The 21,172-nt window shown below is 44.2% G+C and overlaps 2 protein-coding genes across 2 annotated transcripts; both read right to left on the bottom strand.

Moving 5' to 3' along the window:
• Nucleotides 1-1,611, bottom strand: LOC135554958 (serotonin N-acetyltransferase-like). The gene is made up of 3 exons (XM_064987341.1): nucleotides 1,381-1,611; nucleotides 922-1,076; nucleotides 1-736 (listed from the first exon to the last, which is right to left on the bottom strand). Exons 1-3 carry the CDS (start codon nucleotides 1,529-1,531, stop codon nucleotides 320-322), a joined length of 723 nt encoding a protein of 240 aa, XP_064843413.1. The 5' UTR covers nucleotides 1,532-1,611; the 3' UTR covers nucleotides 1-319.
• Nucleotides 1,612-2,711: 1,100 nt separating this feature from the next.
• On the bottom strand, nucleotides 2,712-20,859 carry LOC135555430 (sphingosine kinase 1-like). The gene is made up of 5 exons (XM_064987840.1): nucleotides 20,366-20,859; nucleotides 10,757-10,906; nucleotides 8,789-8,883; nucleotides 8,511-8,626; nucleotides 2,712-6,377 (listed from the first exon to the last, which is right to left on the bottom strand). Exons 1-5 carry the CDS (start codon nucleotides 20,790-20,792, stop codon nucleotides 5,507-5,509), a joined length of 1,659 nt encoding a protein of 552 aa, XP_064843912.1. The 5' UTR covers nucleotides 20,793-20,859; the 3' UTR covers nucleotides 2,712-5,506.
• Nucleotides 20,860-21,172: the final 313 nt, after the last annotated feature.

Here is a 21,172-nt window from a genome sequence, read left to right as displayed (position 1 = left end):
ACAAAACTTACAATAAATACAACGGGAACATTTGCAGTAAAAATATAATCTCACACAGACAGAAGTCACACAATATTTGTTCTAACATTCATTAGCATGTAGCTAGTTAACATTAAAATATTCACATATTAACTAACGTTAGGTATCTGAAATTAAAACATTGTAATAAAGCTTAAAGACTCCCTGCATTGGTCATGCATGTATGGTGTGCACTTTAGACTACCATCTTAGATATAAATGTAAATGTTTACATCACTTTATTTTACATCATAGTTGATATGTACAACAGGAATCTAATATATAACTGAGTAAAAAAGATTTACACATCAGCAGACTCAGGCTCAGTCCTCTGAGTCTGTTCCTCCAATAACAAGGCAGACTCACTCCTCTGAATTGGTTCCTCCAATAATAACACAGTCTGATGAAAACCAATAGCTTCACTGTTGCGCCGCATCAGGGCATGGCCCCTCACAGGGTACTGCATCTCTGTGAAGGTCAGTGATGCCACCGTGATGGAACAGCGACCCTGCACCTTGAAGCCAGACTTCTGGTAGAAAGGAACCAGGAAGTCCTCGCACATGAGCACTGCACGGCGCACATAGGGCAGGCAGCGTAGGTACTGCAGGTAGCGCCACATCAGGATAGGGCCCTTGCCCTGCTGCCGGAAGGTCCGGTGGACCGCCAGCACATGGATATGAACTGTGGAACCTTTGGGCTTGTGAAGAGTTAGGGCGTCCTGCAGAAAAGGAAAAATGCAAATGTAGCTCATGTAGAGTTAATTCAAGAATATGTATGATGATGTAATACAGAGCACCTGATTGAGAAAAAATATCAGTGAGCTAATAAAAACACAGTAAGATATAGAGTAAATGACCTATGAATCAATAGTAAATTATATATAACATCATAGAAGTGTCTTACTAGGGAGAGTCTGTCCTGGTCCCATTGGGACCCAATGATGAAGGCTACTAGTCTCCCCTCCTCAAACCAGCCCATGGACAGCTCTGGACACAGCGTGAGGAAATGACGCACCTCATCAAGGTGGAGTGGACAGTCTCCTGACACAGAGATAAAGGCTGGCGGAGGAAAAGAGAGACACGTTTTCATCATCCTTGAACTCACTGTATTTAAGAATGGAAAGGCGGATCCGTATCAGTGCATTAAACCTATAACAAGGGATTAATACAAAGTGTTATGGAAAGGAAGAGACAGACTGGCGCGCCCAGTCAAGGTGCGTAAAGCCCAAGGAGAGGCTGTTGGCACGAGTTTTACGCGCGATTTGAGTACCCCTGATAACGTTCATACATTGTATATTGGTGCCATTAATTCATAACACATAATACATACAAACATTTATAACTGAATTTATGGACAACTTACCCTCTTTCTCGATTTCGAACACGCTGATGGCATCTTGCATGTTGAGCGGTCGGAACTCGCTTGCTGGCAATGTGTGTCTTCTTTGGCGCCCAGGAGAAACAGAAGGGGATAGGCGCGGTTTCAGGAAAGGCAGGGCGCCCACTAGAGACATTTTACAACTTTTATAACTCCGGTTGGATTACTTCGATATTCTTCTGTTCCTTCTATTGTTGTTTGTTTGCACAAGTCTTCTCTCTTGGCTGTTACACGAAGGCTAATCTTCAGTTTCCTCCTCTTGTTGGGACAACCTGTGCACAGATGACCAAGAGGGAGTAGAATCCGTATTTATAGGATGTGGTCCATGTATATGTGAGTCATTTTACCATTTAGAATATGAATAGTACGATGTCGGTGCTCATGAATGAAATAATAGCATTTGAAGCGATGGAGAGTGGAGAGCAATTAACTAGAACCAGAAATTAAGCGACCTGAGGTCTGCTGCTTTACGCACAAATGGCAGTGTTGTGACAACCTGTTTATTACTTGCCTAGAGAATTAATGTACCACAAAATAGAGAATTAACACACGGAATGTAATGAATTTACAATATGTTTTTTCCTCTGCCATTCTATATTTGTTTGCCATGATATGCAGATACTCATATGCAGATACTCTGAATTTATATGGTAACCAACAAGAGCACTGTAACTGAAAATAACGTTGCTTTACTTACCTGATGCAATCTCATCCAAACACTCTCTACCTGCCTTATTGTCTTATCTCACCCTCTCCTCCCTCCTCTCTCTCTTGCGTGCCCTGAAAGACGTCCACCTCTTCATTATAAAGCCAGTGACTATTACTATGTCACGTGACAGATTATAGAAGTTGTTTCCACAACTCGGCGTATTAGCTTCTATCTTCATCCCTTGAGTTTGACTGACACATGGCAAAGTGGATATTCTCCTGTATATTTGGGAGATATAGTAGGCATGGGGGTAATTGTGGTCAACTCTTGCTCCAGCCAAGTTCTCTATACCGGTCTGCTAAGTATAGGCCTACAAATGATATTATTTAGTGGTTACTCTCTCAACAGGTGGATATTTAGAATGGGTATCCATGGTTAGAGGGAGAAAAGCTATCAGCAGTACTGACATTGGAACACTGCTATCATAAAAGATACGATTAGTCTGGTCCTACAAGCAGAACTTTAATACACCCTCAAATACACAACACCTGTAATGGACAATATTAACCACTGGATTATCATTTTCACTTTATAAAAAAACTAAAAAGACAATTAACAGTGTTAATGCTCTCTGGAAAAGATGGTTGCTAATGATGAACAAGACAGATTCTCTTGAAGAATTTGGGAATTTTATTACAATTCAGACAGTCGATACAGCATGATTCATGTATTTAGTTGTGGTTCTTACTAAATGAAACCCTGGAAAAATATAGATCTCTCTCCTACACGGGAATGATGACATAAAAAAGGACATGAATGCAATGAGAAGACTACAGCAGTATTTCAATATTAATAACAGTACTATGATGTAGTCACTCCACAGTCCACCCTATCAGCCAAGGGTACAGGATAGAGAAGATAACAGTAGTTCAACACAATTGCAATTACTCCACTCAGATGTGTTGAGACCAGTTGTTTTTTTATACATATTACATAACAGTCAATAGGGTCAGCAATGGATGTCCGCTTGTCTGTTCGGTTGAGGAGAGATTATATTCAACTGAAGAGAGATGATACTCAGTATACACAGTCTAGCATGAGCTACCGTACCTGAAGTGATTCAGATGGCAATATGATAAGTGATTGTAGTTTAATTCAAATGGCTTGTAATTGTTTTCATAACCTGGATACCAGTATGCTAGTGAATCAATGCAACCAAACATACAAATAATGAAAGTGAGCTATCATAAGATTTTATACAGTACTACTGTTGTACCATAGAAACAAATGTGCAAGTACGATGTCAGAACTTCAACCACTTGAACTGCAATGACTGGTTAAGGTAAATCCACTAGGGGGACCCCTCCCACTGCATAAAGAGCAGTGAGGTGTCCCAGAACGGGCCACATTGAAAGAATTTGCATAGCTAATCTCTCAATTAGGATATGTGCTTAAACTTGTGTATGCATGGTCTATGACCTTGTCAACACCACCAGCAGAGCCTGACAAATGAGGATTAGGTAGGTAGATAGGTATGTGTGGGGTAAAAGGTACCATACAGTATGTTTAATATTATAATAACACATGATTTATCCTGCTTCCAGTCCCTTTCTCTTAATCCCTGCCTACATTTTCCAATCTACCTCAATACTCCAGTATCTCTGTACATTTGGTACTGGCACTGACACTGTATATAGCTTCCTCTCTTCTTTCTTATTTCTTGTTTTTTCCCCCTTGTTTTTTTTCTTATTATTAATTATACTTTATATATATATATATATATATATATATACTACTGCACTGTTGGGTAGGGCTTTCAAGTTAAGGATTTCGCTGTACTTGTGCATGTGACAAATAAAACAAATTTTTCTTAATTTAAGGGCATATCAAAGTCAGGCACAGGCACAGACATGGTAGATTGAAATCAGAATGGGAGAAGATAATGTTACATCTGCAGTCAGCATACCGTCAAGTAGAGTCATTTTAAGCATCCTTTTAGATTCATTATACAGTACATTAAAACCCTTCCACCCATATGACATTTTGAGCCAAACCAAGTGTGTGCTCTAGGATTAGTTAAACCAGTAATTATTATATCTCTGGGGTGAACCCGACCTGACATGAACTGGTGCGAGTAGAACTGATGATAATGCTCACATTTGCGCTTGTCTCTGCTCCAGTGCACTAATGCTCATCATCTCCACCCCGACAAGAAAAAGGCCCCAGTAGAGAACGCAGCACTCTGGCCTGGTCGCTCCAACTCTTATTGATCAAATCAATGTGCAAAACCCACTGACCCATGCAGTGCTGCGTAGTGCAAAACCATGTTTTCCTTCTTAGTGTGTGCTTGGACAGAAAACAACAGAAATATTTATATTATTTTAACTACAATAAAACCGTTCATAAAAATTGACAATGGTCCTGTATCTTCTTCGACTGCTTGTAGTTCCATCAGCTAGTATTTTTCATTCACCCATAAAGCTTCAGAATAAGGACACATTAGGTGCTGATGGCTCCAACATCTTGTGAAGGAGGAGGGAGTACAACCTTAACACAGCTAGAAGGGGTCATATGTAGCAGATGAGACCATCCCCCTCCTTGCTGAGTGCTCCAGATCTGAAAGGGAGTGTCAAGCCTGTGTGTTTGTGTCAGGAAGAAGGTGGTCCAAGAAGCATCTTGATTTGAGCTGCAGCAGCAGCAGGGTAGGAGACAGGCGAGATATATAAGAAGGTAACCTCAGCTGGCCAGGTTCCTGAACCTCCATGCTGCTTTAACTCGACCTCACTAGCACCTAACCCCTTCCACCCCATCCATTAAACACAGAGGTAACGGAGAGGTTTTCACTGGTGAGAGGGAGAAGAGTAACCTAATATCATTGGTGGAGGTCTACAATGCTGCATTCTCCAACGTTGTGCTTCTCCATAGAGAACCTACACCTATGACTCGAACAGTATATCCTGAGGGGGGAAGGCCTACATGTCAGGCCCGTGTCTCATCCTCCACAGAATGATTACCCCGGGGCTAGATAGCGGACGTAGAGCTGGTTGCCTGCCACATCCTCGCGGGACAGAAGAATGTGCTTCTCTTCACGTGTGTCACACTCATTAAGTCGGACAGCGGAGCACACAAGGTACTCCTCAGCAGTGAGCCCCTCCCTACTAAACACACCGCTCACAACACACTATCATACAAACACTGTCATACACACACACTCTTAGCTGAGACCAGCCAGCTGCAAGAACATCCATGGCTTTGACCCTGAATGAAGCATGGAGAGGAAAGGGAGGGATCTCTAAACAACAGGACACAGAGATAGATACTGAATGTATCTGTAGAAAAAAAGAGGGGGGATTTTCCAAAGGCTGATATAATGTCTTTGGCACTTTGTATATACAGTAGACAGAGTAAGAAAGGGAGCGAGAAGTCAGGGCTGTGGGGAGGACAAACTCTCAGAGTAGATTCTCAGCCTGAGATGAGCCTGGCGATTCCTTCATGAACCTGGGCCTGTACTGGCCCGTACTCCACCATCTCTCCGTCCACAGTGATCGCTCCCTCGGGGGACAGAGGCTCCAGGCGAAAGGCCTTCACCCTCTCATACACAAGGTGTGGGCAGCCAATAGCCAGGTGCCCCCCCTTCTCCATGGTCATGAAGAGTGTGAGCAGAGCTAGCCTGGAGATGCCTGCACGCACATACAACAGGTGGATGAAGCCGTCGTCTGCTGCGGCCCCAGGGGCGGCAAACAGGTCCTCAGCCAAGTGGGACTGGAACATGGCCAATACCAGTACAAAGTCTTCCTCATTCACTACTGTCCAATGATCAGGCACCGGCTGCTCCAGGTCTGCTAGGAGCGAGTCAGGAGGCCCCTTCTGGTTGACTGGTTGGGGCTCGGTCCTCATGGTTGTGATGGCAATGTTGGAGGAGTTGTGGGCGGTGTTGTGGTTGGAGTTTGTGCTGTGGTTGGAGTTTGTGATGTGGTTGTGGCGAGAGTTCTGATTGGGGGAGCTGTTGGGCCCACAGGGTAGAGAGGAGCAGAGGGAGGAGTTCTGGGGTGTGAAGGGAGGAGCAGGCAGGTATGCCAGCCTACCCTGATATACCTTGAGGGAGGCCAGGCGCATCAGCGTACCAACCAGGAATCGCATGGGGCCAACGAGGCGGTACTTCTCGCTCTCAATGTCGACGTCGGCCACGAAGCCCCAGGCCAGGGAGAGGAAGGAGAAGATGCGCTGGCTGGAGGCCAGGTGGACAGAGACCAGGTCCAACTGAGTCACCAGGCCTTTACACAGCAGGAAGCCACAGCTCAGCAGCAGCTCCTTACCCCAGACCTGTGGAGACCTGCAGGGAGTAGCAGTCAGCTCACAGTAGACTGAGGCAGTTAGGTATCAGTCTGTGGTTCAATTCAGCCGGAGCTACTCCTTCACTTAAAAGTAATGACCCTAACTCTAGAATGGTAATACATTGTACTTACAGCAGTAACCCTAACCCTCGCCATAACCCTAACCCTAGGTTCATGTCCACATGCCGGTTAAACCCTAATCCCATTGTTTTAAAGTAACTGTCCAGTGAAAATCTCACATTTAATTTAATTCATATTCTGCTAACTCATACCCAAATAATGTTGTTGACTCGTCCTATACTCGTTTCAGTGGCCAAAGTATAACTGGGAGAAAAACTCAAACTGACCATTTCAAAAATGCTTGCTATCTCCTCATAGAGTATGATGTCATACTCCTGAGGAGGATGAGCTTGCCAATCAGCAGTCTAGAGGAGGATGAGCTGGCCAATCAGCAGTTTACTCACATTCATATTTTTAATGACCGGTACACTGTACACCCACACCATTCCGTTGTTGGGGTATGCCCACACCATTCCGTTGTTGGGGTATGCCCACACCATTCCGTTGTTGGGGTATGCCCACACCATTCCGTTGTTGCGGTATGTCCACACCATTCCGTTTTTGGGGTATGCCCACACCATTCCGTTGTTGGGGTATGCCCACACCATTCCAACACAGAACAGCTGCTTTTTAACATTCTTAATTACAATTATTTTGGAAGGAACACTATTTAACTCATATAGTAATTAATTATAGGTCATATTTCATAGAGATCTGGAAACACTGGACAGTTACAGTACTTTAAACATAACCATCTGCACTGTCTGACTGTAAGATAATGGGGTTAGGGTTGAACTGGGGTGTGGACATGAAGCTAGGGTAAGGGTTATGGCTAGGGTAAGGGTTGTGGCTAGGGTAAGGGTTATGGCCAGGGTAAGGGTTATGGCTAGGGTAAGGGTTGTGGCTAGGGTAAGGGTTATGGCTAGGGTAAGGGTTATGGCTAGGATAATGGTTGTGGCTAGGGTAAGGGTTATGGCTAGGATAATGGTTGTGGCTAGGGTAAGGGTTGTGGCTAGGGTAAGGGTAGTGGCTAGGATAATGGTTATGGCTAGGGTAAGGGTTGTGGCTAGGGTAAGGGTTATGGCTAGGATAATGTTTGTGGCTAGGGTAAGGGTTGTGGCTAGGGTAAGGGTTATGGCTAGGATAATGGTTATGGCTAGGGTAAGGGTTGTGGCTAGGGTAAGGGTTATGGCTAGGATAATGGTTATGGCTAGGGTAAGGGTTGTGGCTAGGGTTAGCTTGGTTTGAGTTAAACAGGGGTGGTAGGGTTAGGGTTGTGGCTAGGGTAAGGGTTATGGCTAGGATAATGGTTGTGGCTAGGGTTAGCTTGGTTTGAGTTAAACATGGGTGTTAGGGTTGTGGCTAGGGTAAGGGTTATGGCTAGGATAATGGTTATGGCTAGGGTAAGGGTTGTGGCTAGGGTTAGCTTGGTTTGAGTTAAACAGGGGTGGTAGGGTTAGGGTTGTGGCTAGGGTAAGGGTTATGGCTAGGATAATGGTTGTGGCTAGGGTTAGCTTAGTTTGAGTTAAACAGGGGTGTTAGGGTTAGGATTGTGGCTAGGGTAAGGGTTATGGCTAGGATAATGGTTGTGGCTAGGATTAGCTTGGTTTGAGTTAAACAGGGGTGGTAGGGTTAGGGTTGTTCATAGGCTGCAAAGCTTTATTCAACTGTGATAGATATCTAATGTTATACAACTCGCTGTGTATTTTGTTGTTGTTTTTCTGTTGATGTTGTAAATGTAGGGGGCTCATATTTCACAAACAGCAGTAATAAAGGCGGTCCAGACACTACCTCAGTAGTAGTCCACTGAATTTCCAGTTGCTCTAGAACCCATTACATCACTCCATTAAAAGTAGCTATCAGCAACAGTCAAATAATGACTCTTCTTGGACTTTATGAAGTGTGAAGCTGAAGCAGACACTATCTCTCTCCTTGTCTCTCCAGAAATGTGCCTACTTTGCCCAGTCAGCTAATGTGATAATTACATCCATAGAAAAGGGATAAATCACCTTCTTTGTCGCATTCCATTCTACTGTACTCTATGCATTTAAATGTCTCATTAGTGGACTTACTTAGTGTAGTGGTGGACAGAGGCTGCCAGGGCGTTGCCCGAGCCCCCTGGTAAGATGCCCAGTGGGGTCTGGATGGCCTCCTCCCAGTCCTCTCTCTCCAGAAGACCATTTAACACCTGACCGGACAGGCAAACACACACAAACAGCATCAGGCCACGACCCTCCAACTGAGAGTTGTACCCCACAAACCCCACTGCTTATTCAAACAGTCTTAAGGAAACTTTAGACAAGTTAGCTATGCTGGAAATGTGTTCATGCAGTGTCTATACTTGGCGCACCTCGAACAGCAGCCCGTCTCCTGACAGGATGACCAGAGCGTCCCACTGTGACAGATCAGTCTCTCTCACCAGGTCCCTCGCATGGTTCTGGTGCTCTATGGAGGACAGAGAGAAATGCCATGAGAGAGAGGGACAGGGAGGAGGGAGGAAAGAGAGAAGGAATAAGGTCTGAGAGATGGCCTCCCTTCACCAGAAGCCCCAGGGAGGGATCAGTGGGATGGGAGAGAAAAGGGATTCAATTTCCCTCTATCAGTCCATACATATCATTAGACCGTGCAGTGGCTATTCAACTGGCCGATGGCAGTCTTCAAAGCAGCCAGGCCTTAGTGCAAACATCTGCCACTGCTGTGATAGATGATGTGACGACTGGTGTTTAGTGGAGTTTTATTGGAGATGTCCTTGAGACAGTCGCGCTGCAGGGGGTCTTATTGGATCCCCCCTAAGCACACTGTCTAGCACCATTCTGCCAGCTGAGACTTGTGTTCTGCAGCAAATATCAGCTCTGCTAAAGGCAGTACTGTGTTTGTTTGTTTTTGCAATTGTGTGTGTCTATGCCTGTGTCTCTGTGGGTTTTGTTGAGGCATTGTCATCACAAGGGCATTACTTTTCTGATGAGTTACCGTATGTGTTGAGGTTTGAAAAATGACCAGACACTCCATTACTACATCCACCCCCCTCCTCCTCCTCTTCTCCTCCTCTCCCAGCATAACATATACCTGTCCCCTAGCCCTCCCTCACCCACTGAGTTTCCTTTAAGTCCATGCTGTTTGGTATGTATGGGGAGACTGAGAGCGGAGTGATGTGGTCCTGTGCTGTCAGGCAAAAGCAGAGGGAGGCTGCTGCGGCTGACTCAGCACTCTATGCTGCTGGCTGGAGGCTGAGGCTGCACTTCCCAGCCCTCTCCTTATTCACGGGGTCACTGCCACACACAAACACACATAGACAGGTGCTACCTCACTATCTCTTGACTTTCTGGATTTTATGTAATCCTCTCTTCTGATGAGCTATAGCTTGGTAGCTACTCTCTGTTAATGTGATATGAACCAAGGTCCCTTTTGGGTTAGGATGATACATATCACATTAGATGCCCAATATAACGTTTTTCTGCTCTCAGTTTCTGAATACATACCTACTTGAACAGTGAACTGTTTTCCACATGAGCTCCCTCAGTTTCTGAGGGAGACACACATGCAGGTGCACACAAGCACATGAACAAACAAATCAGAAAACCCCAGATTTACTCCCTCGCTGAAAAACGATCCTCTCAGTGTGCCTTAGTCCTCTGGCATAGACTAGTAGATGACATGATAGTTCTGCAGGGCTCCATTCTCTAAGTGGAGGCAGGCAGGGCAGCGAGGTGGCGCTGGTTAATCCACTCAGACAGGCTAGCTACAGTACCCAGGCAGTGGAGGGGAAGCAGTGCTAGCAGTGCTATTCTCACAGTTCGTGAAAAGTAGTTGAGAGTATATAATACTGGGAGCAGGGGATCCGACAAGGCAGTGCAGAGTCAAACACTGTGTGTGTGTGTGTGTGTGTGTGTGTGTGTGTGTGTGTGTGCCCGTGTGCGCGTGCGTAATCAGGACAGTGAGATAATAGGGCTCAAGCAGGTAGGTGTGTAAAGGACTGAGTGTTGACCAGTGTGTGTAGGGGACTGAGTGTTGACCAGTGTGTGTAGTGGACTGACCAGTGATGACCAGTGTGTGTAGGGGACTGAGTGTTGACCAGTGTGTGTAGTGGACTGACCAGTGTGTGTAGGGGACTGACCAGTGATGACCAATGTGTAGGGGACTGACCAGTGATGACCAGTGTGTAGGGGACTGACCAGTGATGACCAGTGTGTAGGGGACTGACCAGTGATGACCAGTGTGTGTAAGGGACTGACCAGTGATGACCAATGTGTAGGGGACTGACCAGTGATGACCAATGTGTAGGGGACTGACCAGTGATGACCAATGTGTAGGGACTGACCAGTGATGACCAATGTGTAAGGGACTGAAGCCTCGGTGAGCATGGGCTCGATTTGCCCGGTGAAAAGCTGGAGAGCCTGGCCCCGCCCACTCTGGGGGTTCACCAGAACCATGACCCTGCAGGGCCGCCGTACCTCATAGTACTTCACATCTGAGAGAGAGAGAGAGAGAGATAATAGAAAAAGAGAGCAATGGAGTGAAAGATGTAGATAAACAGAAGAGGGAAAAATGAATAGTTTGTGAGTTGGTATTCTCAAGTTGTCATGGGAATAATTGCTCCACTTAATTTTCTAGTATCAAGGAAACATCAATCATGCAACTCTCTATTGTCTTCCAAAATGTTTTTCTGACATCAATCTCAGACATGACAAAGAGGTTATGAAAGGAGTCTCTACCCTCTCGATCCCTTGGCAGAAAACCATTGTTCAAAAAGATAGCATTCAACAGTGATGCCAAGGGCAGTGACACCATTCACTCACAGATGGTGCTTAACGTTATTGTTTTTGTGATCCACTTATTTTCCCCCAGAAATGTAAGTCTAACAAAACACATGCCACCTCAACTCATTCGCCTAATGTTGTAGTTGAAGATATGCTCCGGAACTTTGGCCAATACAAAGTATTTTTTAAACCTCCCGCTTTGGGCTGGATGTGTCAATCTGCAGTTTTACCTAAATTAGCCACAAATCCCTAGTTTTAAAGCGACAGTTTTTCTGTGCTGCGCCATTTTCCCTACATTTTCCCACACGTGAGCCAGACACCTAGCAATTTGAGTTTCAGCCAATGAGCTTCAGCCCCCTGCAATATGAGTGAAAGCTAGCAAGATGCACACAGAGCAGAGCGAGAGAGAAAGCCATGACGTGGTGCATATATCTGCACATATATGAGGTAGTACACCATTTTCGGGGACCACTTTTGGCTCATGAGTGCTACTTTCAGAACTACTGGCTAAAAAGTATACACAAGTACCGGAGAATTTCTTTAAGTAATGCTACTCTGTTATGATCTGTGTGGTTATCTTCAGAATTATTACCAGAGCACTGTGATTAAAAATGAGGAAGCCAGGGATCAATAAGCCTAACCTGTTCCTGACCCGACCCTCCTCTCACTGCTGCTGGGCTTCGCAGATTCTGCCATTATGCTCCTGAAGTTGCCAGTAATAGAATACACCAGCGGTTGGCAGCCTTTTCCATTTGGAGTGCCAAGTTATCATACCATTTCTCCTGATCTGCGTGCCAGTTACGATTTTCATATGCACATATTCGTGGAAAAGTTTCATTTAATTTATATTAAAGTCTTCGTGTCTCAAAATCAATGTCATGTGGTTAATCACAATTCTATCTAAATGAAAATTAATCAAATAAAAAAATAACTTCTATTGCCATTGCCAATATGTAAAAATATCCTGGGCTCTAAGAGTTTCCCAAACAGACACAGCTGTAGGCTATTTGCGCAAGGGATAAGAAGTAATCAGGCAGGCCTATTTTATGACGTTTCAACTGGATCAGAGCATGAGATTTTTTTCACCCTTTCATGCTGAGTGGTTATCAAAAGGGAGCGAATTTCTAAATTAGGCTACGTTAAGGAACTATTGTGATTCTCAATGGATGTAAAAACAGAGTGTTTATTTGCTGTTTGAGGCGAAGGAAAGATGACTTTGAGAAGCTCCACAGTGATTGTGAGTTAAGACAATCAGAAATAGTATCAGATCCCCGAATGGGCACATTTATAGGTCTACATTTGTGTGCAGGCCAGGTAGCCTAGGCCTACTTCTATGTGTAATCAGGTGCATGTCCTTACTCAAGATTGACAGGAGCGCTTCAAAAAAAAGACAGTCAATAAATTGACAACTCGGAAATGGAATGAAATAAACCAAAACTTAGGATGTGCATTCTACCAACAACGTTTCCACTCCTACAATGACAACGGTAAGACTATAATAATAATATAGTTTTTAGCACCTGGTATTCCCAGGCGATCTCCCGTCCCAGTACTAACCAGGCCCGGCAGTCACAGGCATATTTATTTTATTTTTTCCCTTGGCTCAGCTCTGCAACTCCTCAATTGGCTCGGGAGAGGCGAAGGTCCTCCGAAACATGACCCGCCTGGCCGCCTACTTCTTATCACACTGCTCACTTAACCCGGATGCCGCACCAATGTGTCAGAGGAAACCCCGTTCAACTGATGACCGGAGTCAGCTTGCAGGTGCCCAGCCCTGTCACAAGGAGTTGCTAGAGCACGATGAGCCAAGGAAAGCCGCACCGGTCACCCTCCCATACCCCGGATGTCCAATTGTGAGCAGTCCTATGGGGCTCCCGGTCACAGCCGGTTGTGACACAGCCTGGGATTGAACCCCGGGCTGTAGTGATGCCTCAGTACTGGTTGAAGATATCCCTCTAGTGGTGTGGGAGCTGTGCTTTGGCAAAGTGGGTGGGGTTATATCCTTCCTGTTTGGCCCTGTCCGGGGGTGTCCTCGGATGGGGCCACAGTGTCTCCTGACCCCTCCTGTCTCAGCCTCCAGTATTTATGCTGCAGTAGTTTATGTGTCGGGGGGCTGGGGTCAGTTTGTTATATCTGGAGTACTTATCCTGTCCAATTCGGTGTCCTGTGTGAATCTAAGTGTGCGTTCTCTAATTCTCTCCTCTCTCTCGGAGGACCTGAGCCCTAGGACCATGCCCCAGGACTACCTGACATGATGACTCCTTGCTGTCCCCAGTCCACCTGGCCGTGCTGCTGCTCCAGTTTCAACTGTTCTGCCTTATTATTATTCGACCATGCTGGTCATTTATGAACATTTGAACATCTTGGCCATGTTCTGTTATAATCTCTACCCGGCACAGCCAGAAGAGGACTGGCCACCCCACATAGCCTGGTTCCTCTCTAGGTTTCTTCCTATGTTTTGGCCTTTCTAGGGAGTTTTTCCTAACCACCGTGCTTCTACACCTGCATTGCTTGCTGTTTGGGGTTTTAGGCTGGGTTTCTGTACAGCACTTTGAGATATCAGCTGATGTACGAAGGGCTATATAAATAAATTTGATTTGATACTGTGGTGCAGTGCTTTTTGACCGCTGTGCCACCCTGGACCTGTAATTATTATAAGATATTGAATGTATTAACATAAATTACCATAAACAAACAAACATTCCAAATTAGAAATTATGGTAAATAATACTGTGGTCTGCCATCCCTGAGGCCTCAAAATGGATTAGTCCACATAATTTATTTTTAATATATTTGCTACTGCTCGACTAAAACATTCTTGGTCAAGCAACAGCCTATCGACCAAACAATCGACCAATCGACTAATTGGGGTCATCCTTACAGAGATTACACTTGTTTGTGGTTATGAGTAGTACTTCAGACTCAAATGAAACCTGTTAGACATTATCAATACCGGATCAAGGTTGGCAGTTGAGCATTATCCTCTGAACCCTGCATGTGCCACATGTGGAAGCAACTTCTCACCAGTGAGTGTGAGTCCGGTTCTGCTGGGCATTGGGACCGGTCCCATGGGCCTAATTGGATCCCTGGGAGCAGTGAAACAGCCATCGCGCTGCTCTGTGAATTCCATCCTGTAGCCTCATGCCAACAGGACTGGCACCAGTACACCCTTACCCTGCTGTGCCACTGTCCCTCCACACAAGGCCCCTCTGTCTGGTTCATGCCCAGTGCCGTCTGGCCTCCCCTGTCCCTGCCCAGAAATCCAATTACCAGCCGGCTGACCTGGAGTGGCACCTCCTACTCATTTGGCTCGTGTGCAGGGACAGCAGAGGTCCCGAAATATCTCAAAGTGAAGTGTGAAACCATCAGAAAGAGCAGTATTAAGACAGTATCAAAACACAGTCTTGCTAACTCTTCCCCATTCATACAAAGGGTTGCCATTGTATTTTTTTCTTCACACTACACAATGTGGCTTTTATACACAAAAGGCTCTGACTACATGTCTTTCAGACACAATGGTGGATGCTGCCTTTTGGTACATACAGTGCCTTGCGAAAGTATTCGGCCCTCTTGAACTTTGCGACCTTTTGCCACAATTCAGGCTTCAAACATAAAGATATAAAACTGTATTTTTTGTGAAGAATCAACAACAAGTGGGACACAATCATGAAGTGGAACAAAATTTATTGGATATTTCAAACTTTATTAAAAAATCAAAAACTGAAAAATTGGCGGTGCAAAATTACACCCCCGACAGCTTGTGAGTAGGAATTCAGCACCGCCTTTACCACCACAGAACATGAGATATTTCCATGTAAGCAATATCATGCTCTGCTGTATTCTGCTGTGTTTCCTGTCTCCTGACTACTTCAGGCTCCTGTAGCAGTACATTAATGGTTGCTTGGGGCTAAAACTAAAGACGCAATCTAGATGTTGGTCTACTCATTAACTTGGTAACGTTACTTTCAAACATAGGGCCTCCCATTGTTCAAAAGCCTTCAGCTCCCAGAAGCCTCAGAGTATATGTCGAGGAAGCATTTCCATGGTTCCTGGGTCAATAAGAGGTGGGCTCTAACATATGTGCTCACAGGTGATCTAATCAGTCAAAGACCGGTTATCATTATTAGGTCTATCTATGGTAAAATTGGGTATAGAAAACATATCGAGTTGACATTAAAAGAAGTGTACGTTTGTGCACCTATGGACAGCAACTAGAAATACTGTATAGCTCTGTATTTCACTTATCACAGGAAAAAAACTCCTTCACATGGATACAGCGCGAAAGCAAAGCTTTCCGAATTGAAGTTGGTTATCAGAGCTTGATAGTTACAAAGGTTTCAATAGCAGTCCTACAGGGTTCATTATAGCATTGTTTACACCTTGCGCTAACATGTGATCTGATCAATATGATCCAATAACTATGTGATCAAGGTTTATCGTGTCTACACATTGTATTAAAATGTGTCTCTTATCCGTTCACGGTGTCCGCATTGTGACCAGATTAGCTGGTGCCTCCCTGTAAGCAAATTATTTGACAGATATTCTTTCAAAATAACATGAATGTATTTATTTTAAGACAATTACTGATGCCGTACATCAATGGTAGTATCTGTCATTGATGTTTGAGGCTGGTATAATGCTAATTTAAATAGTTTGACCATTCCAGATCTGTTTACACTTGACTGATATCCAGACACAATCGGTGCCTGACTACCTCAGGAAGATCTGATTACAATCAAATCACAATGTGTCTTTTCATCGTCTACACCTGTCTAAAAATGTGGGTACAATCAGAATGTTGACAAGATCAGGACAAAAGGCGCATGCTAGAACTAGGTATGAACAGGGCTTCTGTTGCAGGCGGTGATCTTCACCAGTCAAGTTGGTTACAGAAACAGTGTGGACCCTAAATGAGGAGCTAAGTCATATTTTGTAACATGCTGCCCAGAGTCATTTCTGTGGAAACAACCTTTTAGGTCCTGTGTGTGTGTGTGTGTGTGTGTGTGTGTGTGTGTGTGTGTGTGTGTGTGTGTGTGTGTGTGTGTGTGTGTGTGTGTGTGTGTGTGTGTGTGTGTGTGTGTGTGTGTGTGTGTGTGTGTGTGTGTGTGTGTGTGTGTGTGTGTGTGTGTGTGTGTGTGCGTGCGTGTGTGGTTAAGTGCCTGTGGGCAGATGTGACCCTGACTCATGCTGAAGGGCTGTCTGACAAGCAAGCTAGTGTGTGTGTTTCTCTGAGGAAATGGGTAAACAGAGAGGTGAGGTGGCTGAGTGTGAGTACTAACAAGTACTGAGGCTGGGATCAAATGAATGGAACTGATTAGCTGATCAACTTTGCTGTGTATGTTCAATCTATTACTAAAGCAATAAATATAGCATTACTAAACACATTAATTTAGAACATAATATATCTCATTATGTCCACACATTATTGCATTATTGCTATGACACATCACTATAAGTGAAAACTAGCCAGAACACAGAGGAAAACAAAAGACAATGCTGGTAGAAATGGCTTTAAGTGAAAGCTTGCTGTCTCAGGTGTCCCCAAGGTGTAACACTACCTCCATGACTCAGACATAGCTGGCATATCTGCAAACAAGCTTGAGTGAGTCCAAGATTAGGGTTGGGGGTTAGACACCCAGCCCACAGAGGTAGAGCCAGGGGCTCTGACAGCCTGTCACAGGCAGGCCTGTCTGAGGGAGCAGAGCAGGAGATGAGGGCTCCGGGGGACCAGCCTGGCTAGGGTGAGAGGCCACTGATGTAGCAGGGGCACCGTTCAGCTCTTGTCTCCATCACTGAGAGACACTGTGGCGTCAGCAGAGCATTGGGCCACAGGGCGATATCACAGTGACAGATACATACCCTCTCCGTGGAACACACACAGAGAGACAACATTTTGACGTTTTAAAGCTAATTTCCTGCAATTTTACACATTTTGCCATGGCTTATGTTGTGTTCTTATGCTATCTGAGTGACTCAAACATTATAACAAAATCAATGGGGGCCATGACATTTTTTTTACATTTTAGATTCTCCCTGAGTTTTTATTTTGGTGAATGTTAGTTCTCAAAGATGATATATATTTTTTTAAATATATAGGTCCATTATATTTTCTATCTGGTTTTAGTCGTAGAAGTTCACACTGAACACATTTTACCTTCCTGAAAGTCAAGACAGACTGAATTTCCTTACAAAAATGCAGACATTCATTTTATGGTACCTCTAAGCATTGCAAATAGCAGGATATTACCTTCCATGGCCTTTGATGTGCAAAGGTACATCACATTGTTTGAGGATTTCATTATTTACACCTCATTCAGTCCGATGTGACCTGGCTGTGACAGGAACTGAATGGTAGACAGCAGATACTTAAACACACACTGTGCAGTCCTTACACAGTCAAGCTGTGACTGAACCACAATAAAACAGCTGGAAAAGGAATATCTAGCATCTACAGTCTCAACAAATTGATGTGGTATTACGCACTGAAAGTGTCTGATAGCTTTCCCTAAACATTAACCTTATAGGAAAAAAAGAAATGATCTTCTTAATCCAACCTATCCAGCTTGCATCACCAGATAAAATGAAATGAATTAACATAAATATCCCTTCAGGGATTAGTCGGTCCCTCAGACTTTTATACAACCTCTGACTTTCATACGCCCTCTGTCCCTCATACATTAAGGTCACTAATTAGTAAAGAACTCCCCTCACCTGGTTGTCTAGGGCTTAATTGAAAGGCAAAACAAAAACCTGCAGACACTAGGTCCTCCATGGAATGAGTTTGACACCCTTGCTCCAGAACAAAAATTAATGTGGCGTATTTTGTTGCATCTATTAGCTTCCCATTACTCATTTAAACTACATAATATATTCTGTTGAATACTGTATTATTGTCTGGCCCGAATCTTGAATGCTAAAAAAAAACATATCAATTAATGATATCATTGCATTATGCAGTAGTCACTGTACTACAGATGGAGAAGCCTTCTTGTACTAGAGCAGGAATCCTGAGTCATGCCACAGTTCATCAAGTGTTAGCATTTCAATGGCTTATCATCAGTGGCTATCAATAGACACTTCATTAATATGTGCGAATTGACATTTTAAAAATGGTCTTTGGTGGCTTTTGAAGTCCAGCAGGCCAGAGAGAATGCTACCAGTTACCTCTCAGGTCAGGTTACCATCTGTCTTCTTGGCAAAGCTCTGAAACTCCAACTCCTGCTGGCTCCAGGCCTAAGGTGCAACTCACACAAAGACCCTTGTCTCAGTTGCCTTGGACACCTAAAGGGCAATTCACGGGGCGACCTCATTCCTTATTCCACCAACACCTGACTCCATTTCTGGCAACCAACATTCCAAATCCGTCACTGCCAAATCAAATATCCATTTCCTCTAGAACTATGCCACTGAGGGGTCTAGAGAGTGCCCCAAGCATGGGCCCCTAAGCATGGGCCCCTAAGCAGATAATAGGCAGGCACCCCTGTTTTATGGACAATTATCTTCACTCTGTGTAATGGGAAATATTTAAGATGAATAAAGTTGCTATTCAGTTAAGATAATTAACACAATGCTTAGCATATGTATATGTTTTCCCGTTCTGTAATACATGATTTCCAGTGCTTTATTTATGATACTCATTTGTGAAGGGGTTGATGGTCACTAGACCTGTCACTGAATGTTATGGATTGTTCTCATATCGTTCGATAGTGATTGATGCCAGAGCTACTGAAGAAACAAGGACTAGGGACACAATGACATTATGAACACTGTGTGATTCTGTAGCAGATGGCAAAGTCACTGTCTTTTATTTTGACTTCATTACAAGGCTCTCGGGCTGATGTTTAGAGAATATTTGGTACTGTTTGATTAATATATAAGTGCCTTCTCAGAGAAGGACCGTTAGAAGTTTTTTATGTTTCTATGCTGGAGGGTGTCTCCTTGCAACTTAAACCGATTAGATTTATGATTGACTATATCCTCGACAGCTCTCCTTTTCGTTCAGATGGAAATTCCCTTACATTCTGCCTATTTAGGCCCATGGCACATGCACTCCTATCTTATTTGTGTGACTGTTCTTGTCTATCAGCGTATCAGTGTTTTGTTCCTTGTCATGTTCTATGTTTTTGTGTGGAGCCCAGGAAGAATAGCTGCTGTTTCGCAAGAGCTAATGGGGATTCAAATAAACTAGTAAAACCAATCTAATAATGCAATTTAACAAAGCACACATTAATGTGAGACATTTCATCTTGTAGCAATAACTTGGATAAACTCAATTCAAGATAATGTGCGATATTTTGACAGAATGTCATATGCATAGTATTTTGCATATGGCTCTCCCTGTGGCAGCTTCATCCACACCAAATGATCTCCTCAGTGAGTGGTAACTGGGTAACTAGCATCAGCAGCACTCTGTTTCATGTTCAGAACTGATTCAGTAGGGAGAGTCGGGTCTCTGCACATGGACCTAAGTCTATGACATGGACTGAAGATTTTAAAAGCAGGCATTTGAATACAGTTGTTTTGTAATAAGGGTTTTCCTGATCCAAGACAACCGGCATAAGCACCATTAGATGAAAAACTATGAGTTCAATCACTTGAGTACTTGGGTTCAGCTATGTTGCTTTTGCGATGACTAAATTACCCCTGACAAATTATACAGAAATTTCACAGTTGCAAATCTATGCAAATGATTTCACTCTTGAGAAAGGTAACTGGCAGTCATCCTCCCACAGCAGGTAAAGCTGGTTATTGGGTGTGAGAGATGAAAGACATTCCATTTCCAGGACATTCCATTTCCTTCTCCAAGCTTACCCAGTCAGTTGGCACTTAAGCCTATCCTATTCTATAGAAACCGAGTAAGCAGGTTGTGAATTACTGGACCTTAGGTGCAGTATGGGATAAAGGGGATGGAAAGTTACCCTCACATTTTGAACTGAATTTATAAGCCCAATTTCCCTGGGCAAAGTATTACAATTCCTCCGAAATAAATGAGGAAACATATATACCCACAGTATATCGCAATGATGACAGACTTTTCAGGTTATTCATATAAATAGCCTAGAGTTCGATGCCATTTGGCGAAATTAAATTAGAACCTACGGGCTCATCAAACATAACTATACCAGAAAGAAACAATTGGTTCATTTAAACTATGCAGCCTTGCTTCTCACCATGTCGTCGGGGTATCTGGCGGATAGAAGCCTCTCTGATGGCACGCGCCCATCTCTCTGCCTCTTGAAGATTAGTGAGAGGGTCCTGGACCAGTGCGACCCGAAAGCACTGCTCTACTTTCTGCCGGGCCATGCCTGTGCTTATCCATCGCCTCTTGAACGGGTAGAAATAGGCTGTAAAGACCGCCCCAACGTCCGCTTCGTCCTCCACTTTATAAGCCCGGCAGCCAAGACAGTCAGCTAAATGGAAAACCACCTCATCCTGTCCAGGTGACGATGAGATCTTTTGTATAGTGAGAGCACTCTCAGTCAAGCTCACAGAATATCTGACCTTTGAATTGAGCGAGTCCGTGAATTCTCCATAAAGCCCTTCCACGACACCATTGCGCTGACGGGATGGGTCCGGTTCGGCCATGTCGTTATCCATCCCGTGGACGATGTGATCCGCAGATCGGCGTGCGGTTGATGAGGATGACTGCGGCTGGCTGCCCCTGCCTATTTGACTACTGTTGGACCCGGAGTCAACCAGCTGTTTTCCTTGTTGAAAGGTCTCTCCCTAGTGACTAAAAGGGGAATCACACACTGAGAAATTAAAGTTGGACAAGGTGCCCCATGTCAGGAATCCACCTCTTCTCATGGAATATAATAAATGTTTAGCATCTTGAGCAAATATTAGCAAAGCGGTAAATAACCAATTTGCTGCAGGCTAATGGTTAAATTGTTGATCAGTTAGGCCTATTTACCGCTTTGCTATTTACATCGTGGTAAATAGCAAGGCCCTATTTTTCCAGTAGCAAATAATATGAT

This window comes from Oncorhynchus masou, chromosome 15 (assembly GCF_036934945.1).
Source record: "Oncorhynchus masou masou isolate Uvic2021 chromosome 15, UVic_Omas_1.1, whole genome shotgun sequence".
Classification (NCBI taxonomy): Eukaryota; Metazoa; Chordata; class Actinopteri; order Salmoniformes; family Salmonidae; genus Oncorhynchus; species Oncorhynchus masou.
This window is presented reverse-complemented; position numbering and strand designations above follow the sequence as displayed.